This window comes from Nicotiana tomentosiformis, chromosome 10 (assembly GCF_000390325.3).
Source record: "Nicotiana tomentosiformis chromosome 10, ASM39032v3, whole genome shotgun sequence".
Lineage (NCBI taxonomy): Eukaryota > Viridiplantae > Streptophyta > Magnoliopsida > Solanales > Solanaceae > Nicotiana > Nicotiana tomentosiformis.
The window spans coordinates 54367500-54381360 of record NC_090821.1 but is presented as its reverse complement, the minus strand read 5'-3'; the positions used below and the strand labels follow the sequence as shown (position 1 = coordinate 54381360).

Sequence of the window (13861 nt, the reverse complement as noted above, 5' to 3'; positions counted from 1 at the left end):
ACTCTTATGGGAGCGGGTCGTTCGCCTCGGCAATATAATAGATGTATCTATGATTTGAAAATATTATGATGGATCGGGTCGTACGCCTCGGCATTTCTATAAAATACTCTTATGAAATCGTGCGTAATAATTGATAAGAAGGCAGTATATCTGTGAGTTTCCTGATTTGAACTGTGGCGACCTATCTGGTGAGGTCCATTATATATACTCCGATTGAGGAGGTAACTACTAGCTGAGAGTTTGAGTTATTGCTGAGAGGAGAATTTTACCATGTATTTATGCTTCTTATTTCATTTATTTTCTATGACTCACATCTATTCACTTTTACTGTATCTATCTTATTGGACCAGTAGTAAGTGTTGATGTCGACCCCTCGTCACTACTTTTCTGGGGTTAGGCTAGATACTTACTGGGTACGCATTAATTTACGTACTCATGCTACACTTGCTGTACTTTTTGTGCAGGTACATATATGTCTGGTGGTCTTTTGGGCGCAGAGGCGCGGCTATTGCTGGGACTTTACCGTGCGCTGCATTTGATGTTACGATCCGCAGCCTGTAGAGTCTCCATGAGAGTTATTTATATTCTCCTGTCTAATTTGTATTCTAGAAAGATGTTGTATTTTATTATATTTCTTAGTTGATGCTCATGAGGTGGTTCCTGCAGGTTATTTATCATTGTAGTTCGTGTTAATATTATCATTCACCCTATAAATTCTATTTCATGTTATTTAATTATTGAAAAATTATGATTTCAAATTATTAAAATTGGTAAGTAGGTTGATAGGTTACTGTTGGCTTGCCTGACGGCGGTGTTAAGCGCCATCACGACCTTTAGCGAATTTTGGGTCGTGACACAAATATTTAAATAATTCGCTCACTGTCACAAAGAAACTCTTATGCCATCAAAGGTCGTACCATAGGCTTGCCCGTAATGTAAGTCTCTACTAATTTAAGCTCGCAAAGTCTAGGATCAAGTAGAACTTTATAGGTTGTAATGTAGGCTAAAGGGCGGTTAGGATATATTTGAGAAAATAGTTACTAACCCTCCTAAGCACTTTAATACACTACACTTCACTTCCAAATACCTTCTTGGCATGAGCAATTCAATGTCTTGCCATGAAACCATACACATTTAGGCCCTTCTTCATTAAGCACATCAATATATAGATATTTTCTATCCCAGACAAAGATATGGAGGTGTTATTTTTTTCACTCTCTTTAATTTGGTATTTTCGGCTAGTACCTTCTTTTTTTTTTTGTACACAAGTGAACCTTTTCGGCCTTTCTATGGTTCTACTCAAAAGCTATCCACTCTCTTTTTTTACTCTTCTAGCTACTTAAGTGCTTTCGGAGGTAAAAGTTCAACAAGATTGATTAAGAACAAAGGGGATTCGGCTTATAATGTGGTTGCCAAAGAAAATGTCTACAAGCTCAAAATGGATGACTACGTATAATATTATCACTAGTAGGCAAGCTCGAACAATTCCTAAGTTATAAATATAAAGATTATTATGTCTAACGAATTAACTAACAAATTAAAGAAGTGAATCAACAACTAAAGATACTAAGGGTTGGAGACAAGATGAAGGAGGTCTAAAGTTATGATTTTTTTAATTGTCGGAATCCTTCCCGCTATGTCTTCTATAATTTCTCCTAATTATTCTCTACTGATCGTGAATAATTTGGTTATCGTAATTCTCTTTCGTGTAACTACCACAATTTACTAGATGTATTCTCTCGAACTATACTAGTTGGCACTAATTCACCGCTCACTAAGATCACACCAAGATTTTATTATCTCTAATCCCACCTTTAAACATTCCGTATTGATTTGTCACATACGTTAGAAGTGATGTTGTTCAACAACTACCTAAATGTGTACCCTCTCTCAAGCAATACACACTAAATAGGCACAGTCAATTGATTGTCGTTCATTCAACAACAACAAACACGTAGTTGAACAAGTAGAGAAATCTAACGGTTCAATTATATAAAAACATAACAAGAAGTTATCCTACAAAAGGTTCCATCAAAATCCTAGATAATAAATTAGCTATTCATAATAGTATGCAAAACTATAATACTAGAATTCATAATCAATAATGGAAATATAGGAAGAAAGAGGGAAAAACGTGAAGTTGAATCCTTCTCCTTGCTCCAAGTGTGTTCTTGCCTCCCCAAAGTCTTCTCTCCCTCCAAAGTAATGTCTCTCCTTCAAAAGCACGTTTTAGGATGTATTTATAGCGACTAGGGTTTGTATGGGGCGGATTTTTCTTCTTCTATTTCGGATTGGAGAAGTTGGTTTCTTTTACTCTGGTCCTGGTCTGGCGAAGTGAACCTCGCTTCGCTATCCGGGACTTTTCTGGTTTCTTCTGTTGGTGTCCCGGTCTGGCGAAATGAACCTCGCTTCGTTGTCCGAGACTTTTTTCTTCGGCTCTTTTTTCACCAATTTTTCTCCTATTTGATCAAGTTTCCGCATAAGTTTGTTCCTACACATAAGAAACACGTAATGAGTATATTTTCACTTTAAAAGCGGTATGAATTCCCGCTACTCACACAAAAACTACACACAAACGCACTCAAAACATGCACTTTTCATCCTTTATCACCTATCGGTCTATTCAGCCGCAATTGCTGGAGCTGGTGTAAGTGCTGTTGGTGCTCTTGGAGCACTAGCTTTGAGCGCCACAACAGGACCTGCTGTTGCTGCTGGCCTAACGGTTGCCGCGGTTGGTGCAGCCGTGGCAGGTGGCGTTGCTGCAGAAAGAGGAATAGGAAACGATGCTCCAACTGCAGCGGATAAGTTGGGCGAGGATTTCTACAAAGTTATACTTCAAGAAGAGCCTGTTATGTCAACAACGGTAAGCAGCTCTTGCAAAAAGAATTCCCTTAAGCTTCTAGTATTTCATTCAGACAGCTTGATAGACCAAAAGTTCATTAAATATTTAATCAAGTTGAGTACAAGAAACCGGACCATTATCATGAAGATAGCCGCAGACAGAAGTAGCGGCTATTGCTATTTCATTCCCTCCCACTCTTTTAGCTCTTCGGTCATTAGTTTGAAATAGGGATGGCAAATGGGTGGGTTGGGTCAAATTTGGGCTGGTCAAAAATGGGTTACGTTAATAGACGGTCATGACCCAATCTGCCCAAAGTTTATTTGGGTCAAGATGGGTTGGTTCAAGACTCTGAAATATATGATGATTCGTGTGTAATATTGGTCCGAGATGAGCTTAACTGTAGCGACATGATCAGTAAGGACTCATATAGTTGACCCTGACTTGCATGGGATTGAGGCATAGTTGTTGTAAAATGACGACTCGTGCACCTATTTTTGCAGGTGGAGTCCATTGTAAAATCCTATCCCAGGGCAACTTTTGGCTGTCATGCTGCTGTTATCAAAGTATAGGCTAAGGAGTGTGCCCGTGATTGAAACGAGGAAGCCATTACTAAGGAACTTCATAACTCAATCCGCTGTGATACAGGGCCTTGAAGGATGCAAAGGGAGGGAGGGATTGGTTTGATTGCAGTTCTGCTCTTCCTATATCAGATCTTGGTCTCCCTTACATGTCCCCTGATGAGGTTAACTATTTCATAGCTAATGATCGTATATTATCTTTCTGATAATACAGAAAACAACGATGCAAAGTTCGTGATTTTTTCACATGTGCACCAGGTTATTAGCATCCGAAGTGATGAACTGATATTGGAAGCATTCAAGAAAATGAGAGATAACAACGTTGGAGTTCTTCCAGTTGTTCAAGGACCAAAAAAGAAGATTGTTGGCAATGTAAGCTTAAGAGACATCAGATTCTTGTTACTCACCTGAACTCTTCTCCAATTTCAGGTATATTTTAGGTCAACTTGTCTGTTCCTCTTGATATATCTGATCATTTTCAAGATTATTAGAGCCCCCATTTTAGTGAAACTTTCTCATAGTTGAACTATGTTAGCAAATCAGATAGTACTATCCATGATAAACTCACACATTAAGTCAATTCTCAATTTTACTATGATGAGAATTAATCATAAGAGTTTAACTTTTATGCACTGGCCCTTTAAAACTTCAATACTATATCAGGTCACCTAAACAACCATGTACGGGTAACCGTCTCCTAAAAAGTGAGATAAGTAACGTGGAAAATAAGATAGATTACTTGTTACAACAAGTTAATAAACATTGATCAGTTAAATCCTTATCGTAATAGCTCACTCATATTTCCTATCTATCGTTATAATGGTATTGGAATTTGGCCATCCTGATTGCAGGCAATTGACTGTCAAGGACTTTATGAACACAGTTGCTTTAAGTCATGAACCTAGTAAGACTGCTACACCAATAACATGCAAGCTTGATTCAACTCTTGGTAATGTGATAGACATTCTTGCTTCCATGTCAGTTCACAGGATATATGTCACAGCTGGTGAAGATAATGAAGTCATTGGTGTGATTACACCCAGAGATGTCATCTCTTGCTTTTCATCTTTGAACCACCAATTTTTTTTGATAACTATTTTGTTTTTTCTGCACAAGAAACGTCGGCGGAATGATGCATCTGCTGGTGAATAAGCAAGATGTGTGTGAGTAGATGCAAATAAAACACAAGATCCGTCCACTTTAAGACATGTTCAAGATTTTCTTTATGTCACTACAACAGTTTGGTTTTTCTTACTATTCTACTTTGACCGCAGACAATTCTGAAATATCTCGACCTTTTTAGAGAAGTAAATGTGTAGAGCCAAGTGTAGTGTGGTATAGTAGTAGGCACTTCTAGGCCCCTTCCCGGTTACTGGATCACTCTAGTGCTTCGGCTACTACGGGCCCTCTGCCATCCATTGCAACAGAGCAGTTTCATGAGGGGGGAGGGGGGGGGGGGTTAGGGGTTAAGCTATGACCTCTGGCTGACCGTCAGGGACGGATTTAGGGGGCAAAAGCCTTCGCCGTTAAATTATACCATGTATATAAGGCAAAATCTATTTTTTACCTCTATATATTATGTTTTGAATCCTCTGACATTGCCCAAAAGCATTGTTTAGTCGTCAAGGGGGTTCAAAACCTTTGTGAGGTCACTAGTTCAATTCGTACGGGCCGTACTTCGAATTCGAATACATATCTACTTTTGATGTTCCCAAGCACACCGTGACGCAGTCAGTGTAGGGGTGGGCATCGGTCGGTTCGGTTCGATTGTGAATGTTATTAGTTCGGCATATCGGTTATCGGTTTATAAATATGTTAAACCAATAACCGAACCAACAAGATATCGGTTATCGATTAGTCGGTTATCGATCCTTATCGGTTCGGTTATCGGTTTACCCAATAAGAATCAAATACATCCAAAAGTTTTATATTTTTATTAAAGAATTCGTGATCATATTATTAAGAGAAATGAACTAAATTTTTGCTCTTAAGAAAAGAGGGATTAAATGTCTAACTTTAGAAAAGAAAACTTTCTTTGCATTTGAAAATCCCAATGAATGATCTCAATTTTCAAAGTTATAAGTTAGCATGAGTAAGAAATAAGACATTCAACAATTTAATCTTACTAACTATCTTACTACGGGCGGGCATAATTCATAGGAAATAATAAAATTCTAATCTTGTAAATGCTAAAGAACAAGTGCAACAAAAGAAACAAATAGAAAAACTAAAAATCTGAACAATTAGTTCTTTAAAGTTTAAAACTAAAAATCTTAACGGAAGAATTAAGATGAGAAATTCATAAAAGTTTAAAACTTACTCTAAAGATTAAGGTCAGAAGAGTAACTACTGAGAGAATTAAGAGAATGAATGAATGTAGCTATAAGGTGGCTTTATATACTTAGTGGATAAAATTATAATTTTAATAAAGCTTATTGGGCTATCGGTTAAACCGTTAATAAAATTAGACAAACCGAGACCCGAACCGATAACCCAATAGTCAATAACATTAAATTGTTATCGAACTATTTACCCAATGTGATGACCCGAAAGGTCATCTTTAAATTTAATATTCATTTATGTGTTCTGAGACCCCAAATAGCACCATTCAGCTTTTCTTGACTTGCGTGCACAGTCCGTATAATTTTTCGGGTAGCTTTATGGTAAAAAATGATAAAAATGTGAATTTGTACTTTGAAACTCACTTAAGTTGACTTCGGTCAATATTTTGAGCAAATGGACCCGGATCAGTATTTTGACGGTCCCGATGGATCCGTATGGTGATTTTGAACTTGAAGCGTGTCCGAAAAATTATTTGAATGTTCGTAGTTAAATTAGGCTTGAAATGGCTAAAATAGAAATTTAAGCTTGGAAGTTTGACCGGGGAGTTGACTTTTTGATATTGAGGTCAGAATCCTGTTCTGAAAATTTGAATAGGTCTGTTATGTTATTTATGACTTGTGTGCAAAATTTGAGGTCAATCGGACTTGATTTGATAGGTTTCGGCATCGAATGTAGAAGTTGAAAATTCTTAAGTTCCTTAAACCTAAATTAGGGTATGATTCATGGTTTTAGCGTTGTTTAATATGATTTGAGGTTTCGACTAAGTTCGTATGATGTTTTAGGACTTGTTGGTGTATTTGGTTGAAGTCCCGGGGGCCTCGAGTGAGTTTCAGATGGTTAACGGAATGAATTTTGGATTTGGAACCTTGCTGGAAATTTTTTGGTGCAGTATCTGGTTTCCTTCATCGTGTTCGCGAGAAGTGTCTCACGTTCGTGGAGAAGAACCGGAGGCAGGCAAAATTTACTCTTCCCGTTCGCGAAGAGGGGAGCGCGTTTGCGAAGGGTAATGGACAGTGTTCATCACGAGCGCGTGGGAGTGTTCGCGTTCGCGAAGAAGGGCGAGGCCTGACTGGGCACCAGGCAATAAGGCTTCGCGTTCACGAAGGGGAGACCGCGTTCGCAAAGGCCAAGCTTGGCAAAGCATCGCGTTCGCTAGACTGCCCTTGTATTTGCGAAGAAGAAATCTGGGGCAGCACAAAAATGTGGTTCGCGAACGCGAGGGTCCTGTCGCGTTCGCGAAGAGGAAAAAAACCTGGAGATAATGTTTAAGTTCTGCATTTTTGAAGATTTGGAGCTCGGGAAGAGGCGATCTTTGGGAGATTTTCAAGAAAAATAACGGGGTAAGCATTCGTAACTTAATATTAGTCAAATTATCCGAATCCATAGTTGTTTTTAACATTTAATTAGTGAATTGAGTTGAAAAATTTAGAAAACCCTCTTAGTTTAATTTGAAGATTTGAGGGTCGAGATGATGTCAGAATTTGGTAAAATTTATGTGGTTAGACTCGTGGTTGAATGGGCTTTCGGGTTTTGTAATTTTTGTCGGGTTCCGAGATGTGGGCCCCACGGACGATTTTTGAGTGCAATTTTGGATTTTGTTAGAAAATTAATATTTTCATATGGAATTAATTTCTATAATTTGTATTGACTGAATCGAATAAGTGTGACTAGATTCGAGGCATTCGGATACTAATTCGCGAGGCAAAGGTGTATTGGAATCTTGAGTTGGTTGCAAATCGAGTTAGTGTCGTGGTTAACCTTGACTAGAGGGAGTATGACTTGTTTGTCTATTTGTTACTTGATATAATGTGCACGTACAACGTATATGTGAGGTGACGAGTACTTATGCGTTGTGGTTGAGTCAAAGCATGCTGTAGAAATTTGTTCATTTTGAATAATTGTCTATTTAATTAAGATATTCATTCTTAAGTTTATTATTGATTATTTGATCATTATTCATGAAATTATTATTGATTTAATTATTGTTGAATATTGTAAAAGAGTGTAAAAGCACGAAAGGTTATGTCGTACCATTTATATTATTTATATTATCCTTGTCATGGTGAGAAAGAGTGTAAAAGCACGAAGGGTGATACCGTGCTATTTTCAAAGAGTGTAAAAGCACGAAGGGTGATGTCGTACCAGAAGAAAGTTTAAGGCACGAAAGGTGATGCTGTGCCAGAAGAGAGTTAAAGCACGAAAGGCGATGCCGTGCCAATCTTATTATTTATTTATAAATTCATGAAAAGAATGAGAGTAAAAGCACGAAGGTAGGTGCCGTGCCATTTCCATATTATCAGTTACTCATTTTATTGTTGATGAATTAATTGGCTGCTACGTGACATTTCTGCTGCTGAAATTTCTATATCATTCCCCTTCGCATGTTCCCTCCCAAATTTATAAATTGTTAATTATTGTGTTAGTGTTGCTTCGTATTTATATAGGCTTGTACAGGTTGTTTACGTACGTGTCTTGTCATAGCCTCGTCACTACTTCGTCGAGGTTAGGCTCGACACTTACGGAGTACATGGGGTCGGTTGTACTCATACTACACTCTGCACTTCTTGTGCAGTTTTGGAGTTGGTCCCAGCGGCGTACCATAGACTTGCTCGGATTCAACTACCTAGAGGAGACTTGAGGTATAACTGCACAGCGTCCGCAGTTCTGAAGTCCCCTTCTATCTTATCTTAGTTGTGTATTATCTTTCAAACAACTTAAATTTTTTTCAGACCTTTATTTGTATTATTCTAGTAGCTCGTGCACTTGTGACACCAGATTCGGGGATGTATTTGGATGATTCGGTTGTTATGGTCTTCTGCATTTTATTTCAGTAATAAACTTCCGTTTAATTTGATTTATTTAAAAATGATTAAGATTATTTTAAAGTTGGCTTGCCTAGCAAGTGAAATGTTAGGCGTCATCACGATCCTGAAGGTGTAATTTCGGGTCGTGACACCCAATAACCCGATATCGATAACCCAATAGCATTTTATCGGTTCGGACTATCGGTTATGCCCGATATATGCCCAGCCCTAACTCAGTGTTCACAACAAACCATATATTCATTTACTATGGTTAAGTGAATAAGTGAGGTAAGAATGTGTATTAATTAACTATGATTTAGTGATAACAATGTATGAGAAAGACACATTTTGGTACTCATTAAGTTGGTGTAAACACCGGATGCAAGCAAGTTTTCTCCGAGATCCCAGTATAGATTCTCAACTAACAATATATGCTTTGTATACTTGGGTGCTATTATGATGGAGAAAACATAAACATTTATTCAGTAAGCTACTGAACTGCGCTATACAGGAGGCATACAAATGACTATAACAAGGTAAAAACTATATCATGCCAGTTCTCTAATCAGTAAAACTTATTGCTAAGGTTTCCACTGACTTTCCCACTGAGGTTCCCACTGAGGTTTCCACTGTTGGTTGCTCCTTCTTGAACCTGAATTGAGTATTGCATATGCCAAAGAACATCTTCAATTGATGGCCTCCTGCTCGGTTCTTTATCAAGACAATTTACTGCAATCTGGACCATAGTTTTCAACGATTCATATGCAAATGTACCCCTAATACAAGGATCTGTTAAATCTCGTAGCTTTGATGGTGATTCCGCTAAGCAAGTCTCCACCTGCATGTCATAGAAGATGCAATTTTGGTTTTGAGGTCGTTAGATAGATTTAAGTTATATATACCGATAGCGTAAAGATTAAGTGAGTTTTAAGCTGTGATAGCAGGTTAGTGTAACGAGAGAATTCTTTCTTCGCGTGTCTCTTGTTTCTCAAAGGGAACAATACTTCTTCTATGGCTTGAGAGTTATTAGGGTCTTATTATTGTTACCTGAAGCTTAAGGTCTTCTGTCTCACTTTGGGAGTTGATTGGCCGACCAGTAATAGCCTCTAGTAGAATTGTTCCCAATTGATAGATGTCTTCCTTTTCTGCTTCTTTCGCGCTGAATGTGAAGCTTATATTAGTAGGTAAATTGGAAATGACAGCAGGAAAACAAAGAAAAAAAAGAGAAAACGGAGGTGAAAGCATACCTGGTTAATTGGTCCGGTCCAACAAGAGGACTTTCAGAACCAACCTGTAAATATTTTGTATGGTCAATAACGCGTTTTGAGCAAGATTTTTGTATTGTTGTTTGTGATTTACTAGCATTACCTTAGAAGGCAAAGATATGTTATAGCAGCTTATTCTAACAGTAAGAGTCTCATCCAACAAAACATTCTCAAGCTTTATATCATTTCCAGTGACTCCTCCAGTGTGCAAATACTGGATTCCTTTTGCAATTCCCATTGTTATTCCCATTCTTTGTGGCCATTTCAATACATCTCTTTTTCTCCAATCTGCCAAAAGAACAAATTCCGGAAAATAAATTCAGCCCTTAATCGTTCAGATTGCAGTTTTAGGGATGCGATTAAAGTAATGATAACAATAGCTTACCGCTAAGATGATCCTTTAGTGATCCATTGACAACATTTTCAAGCACAATAAATACAGTGCTAGCTGTATTTGGGTGATCTTGGTAAGTAACAACACAGTGTCCAAGTACACTAACCAAATGCCTATGTCTTAGCTTTGATATCATCTCCATGTGCTGCTGTAGAATTTGAGGTGAATGCTTCTGCTTCAATTTCAGACATTTCACTAGGACCACTGCTCCATCTCTAAGCCAACCTCTATATAGCTGTCATTAATAAAACACCAATTCCCATATCTCAAAAAACATGTCAAAAAGAAAAGTTTGTATTCACCTAGATTTTTGACAAACATATCGATATTACTATCTCCAATCTATATTATCTTTTCTTTTAAGGTTTTTGCATTTGAAGGGGAACCTTGGCGTAACTCGTAAAGTTGGGTTCGAGCCGTGGAAATAGCCTCTTGCAGAAATACAGGTAAGGCTGCATACCCCTTAATAAAGACATTTAATAGCCTTAGTCTAAAATATAACTTATCTCTCTCTTAAACGTCTCGCTTAATTAACACTCAACTAATCGGAGCAGTAAGAGTGAATTGGGAAAAACATAAAAAATGCTTCTTGTTTTCTAAAATGTTGAATATTTTGAAATAAATTCAATTTTCCAAAACGACAAATAATATGGACCGGAGATAGTAATATCTCTTCCTATTTTTTCTTTTCATTTTATAATGAAATCAAACAATTTTACCTGACCCTGGGAACCTTCTCCAACTAGATTAGTTGGATCAAAATTGTTTGTTGCATCTTCCATTTCCTCAAGAGTGAAAACATGATATGGAGGCAATCCTAATGATGTCAACCTCATTGTCCTCCTTGCATTCCCTGATCAAATCAAGTTAATAATAATATTGATTAAACTACAATCTAAAATATAAAAAATTCAAGATTTATTAAAGAAATTTACCTCCATCAGCAGTTTTAGAAAGGGTTGAATTCTTCTCAAAAGCAAAGCTATCATTCTTGTACCCTTGAACTCTATTTCTTGTAACTTTCTTGACAATGAAAAATATCAACAAGCCTATTGCACTCACTACTACCACAATTCCTGCAATTAATCCTATTACAACACCAAGTTTGATTGTGGATTGTTTTTTCTTATCATCATCAGTTTTTGAAGGAGGCTTAACAGCTATTGCTTGTTTTTCACAAAATGTATGTGGATGTTGATACTTAGTACTACTTGTACTTGACAAACAATTCCAAACATTAATCACTGTCCTGTTTCTTGAACTTGATCCAAGACAAGCAGGCAATTTTCCTATCAAAAGATTACTCGAAACATCGACAAAATTAAGCTTATTGCTACAAGATACAGTTGCTGGAAGTGCACCACTTAGCTGGTTTTTGGCAACATTAATAGACTGAATTGCTGGCATTGAAAACAGAAAAGAAGGGATTGGACCAACAAGTTTATTTGAAGAGATATCAAGAATTTGCAAATGATTAAACTTGTTGAGTCCATTAGGAATTTCTGATCTGAAAAAATTGTTACTCAAATCGAGTGTAACAATGTTATTTCCTATAGATGGGAACTTTGGTCCTAAATGATTGTTACTCAAATCCAGTTCTTGAATTGCTACTAACCCTTTCAAATCTGGTACAGATCCATTAAGCAAATTTCTAGCCAAAACAAGAGATTTCAGATTCTTGAATTTTACTATTGATGATGGAATATCACCAACAATGAAATTTGAACTAATGTTTAGTACCTCAAGTGAGTGAAATCTACTAATCTTGGCAGGTAATGGACCCCATAATCCAAGTGAAACTAATGACAATTTCTTTAGACTTGAAAGTTTAGTGACAACAGTGAAAAATGAATCAATGGAAAATTTACCAGATAAAGCTTGAGGAGTAGAGGATTTTAAAGTCTGAGAAGGGGATTTTTTGTTGCCAACAATTGTTAATTCTGTTATGTGATTACCAGAACAAGTAATAACAAGAGAAGGAGATTTTGGAAGGTAACAAAAATTTGTCCAATTATTCCATCCTTGTAAAACTGGTGGATATTCAAGAAACTGTTGAATTTGGAAAAGGATTCTATTTTCAGCTGGAACTAACTGAGCAGAAGAAGATGGAACAAATAAAAACAAAAGCAGACCAAGAAAAAAGAGAATAAAAGGAAACTGGGAACTGTTTCTCATCATCTCTTGTAGCAGAAAAGAGAAATCAAAGCTATAATATTTTCAGCTCACAAAAGAGTGAGCACTTGCCTAAAGCCTAGAGAGTTTATGGAATGAAATAATTTCAAGAATCCAACAATAGAGTAATGATACACAGAGAAGAAGCTTTAAATGATTTACATTAATAAATAATGGAGTACAGATGTGTTGTCTGTAGCTAGTCTAGTTGTACAACTTTTGTGACAAGGATTCCATAATATGCCACACCGTGTATTGGTAGAAAAGAATGTGCAGAGACTGAGATAGTAGAGAGAACAAAAAAGAGTAGTAATTTTTATACACTAATAAAATAAAATCAAGTTATCCAAAAGATAATTACAAATAGTTATCTATAAAAAGCGAAATTATTAACATTGAAAAATAATGTATCTTACATGCGACAATAGATTTAATATATTAATAGTATAAAAATTATTACTATAATTTATAAAAAGAGCGTAGAGAATCTTGGAGCCACGGTAAAGTTGTTTCGTCACTCTCACCCTTTATTAAGAAATGTATGTGATCAGAAGCATACCATTTTCTTGTGATATATACGTCAAGAGTTTAAACCGTGGAAGTAGTCACTAATGTTTATATTAGCGTAGGTTGTCTACATCAATACCCTTGGGGTGCGACTCTTCCATGGACCATGCGTGAATCTGATATGCTTTGTATATCAAACTGCCTTTTTATTAGTTATAAAAAAAGCAGCTTGCTACATGCAACATTTGCATTTGCAGGATTCAAAGAAGAGTCGCACCCAATGTAAATAGCTTAACCTAATACAAACGACAATAGTTGATACTATAATTCGAACCCTGACGTGTAAGTTATATAAAAATAATTTTCATGTTATTCCAAGTCTGCCCTCATACATATTATTAGTTTATAATTCAAAAAGAAAATGGTAAGAAAGAAATGTGGAGAGAGAGGGCTGCTTAAAAAGAATAAGGGAATTGAATGAGGGGAGGGGTCAGAGATGTGAGAGGAAAGAAAGTGAAGTTTCAATGTGAAATTAAGGTAACATGGTGAATGGTTGGATCTGTCAGTCGGTGCATATGTACAAAACAATAAAGCCAATGCACATTTCCTGGTCCTGCGGTTAAGGATAGAGCTAAGGGGTTCTATCTTATTAAATTACAAATTGTTTTTTTGTAACGTAGATTGGATTTGTATATATTTTTGTGCATGGCTGTTAGTATTGCTAAGGATGCCAAAGTCAAAAGTGGCTCTCAAATCAAAACACACTTCATATATTGTACTGTACTAACTAGTATTCTACTTGTTTGACTGTTTATACTTAGAACTAAAGTTCTTGACTTACGACTTAGTCTATCTTTATTGTCACTTGCCCAAGGGTCGTACAACTCATAATTCTTTGATAACGAGTGGTGGAATGGTAGCTAGCAATAATTGAACCAATTGCCCCAAACCCAATT

The 13861-nt window shown here is 36.7% G+C and overlaps 1 protein-coding gene and 1 pseudogene across 1 annotated transcript; one reads left to right on the top strand and one right to left on the bottom strand.

Annotated features, from left to right (window-relative positions):
* Window positions 1–2539: 2539 nt before the first annotated feature.
* Window positions 2540–4553, top strand: LOC104108446 (SNF1-related protein kinase regulatory subunit gamma-1-like; annotated as a pseudogene).
* A 4474-nt stretch (window positions 4554–9027) lies between these two features.
* On the bottom strand, window positions 9028–12532 carry LOC104108445 (probable LRR receptor-like serine/threonine-protein kinase At1g14390). Its single transcript, XM_009617489.4, has 7 exons — window positions 11162–12532; window positions 10946–11079; window positions 10218–10461; window positions 9936–10120; window positions 9815–9858; window positions 9615–9726; window positions 9028–9405 (listed from the first exon to the last, which is right to left on the bottom strand). The coding sequence occupies exons 1-7, from the start codon at window positions 12402–12404 to the stop codon at window positions 9133–9135; spliced, it is 2235 nt and encodes a 744-aa protein (XP_009615784.1). The 5' UTR covers window positions 12405–12532; the 3' UTR covers window positions 9028–9132.
* Between the last annotated feature and the right edge of the window lie 1329 nt (window positions 12533–13861).

Coding starts and splice junctions, on each gene's coding strand:
- LOC104108445 (XM_009617489.4), bottom strand. CDS start 12,404: ATGATGAGAAACAGTTCCCAGTTTCCTTTTATTCTCTTTTTTCTTGGT. Junction 9,859..9,935: donor ACATATCTTTGCCTTCTAAG/GTAATGCTAGTA, acceptor AAATATTTACAG/GTTGGTTCTGAAAGTCCTCT. Junction 9,406..9,614: donor CAGAAGACCTTAAGCTTCAG/GTAACAATAATA, acceptor TATGACATGCAG/GTGGAGACTTGCTTAGCGGA.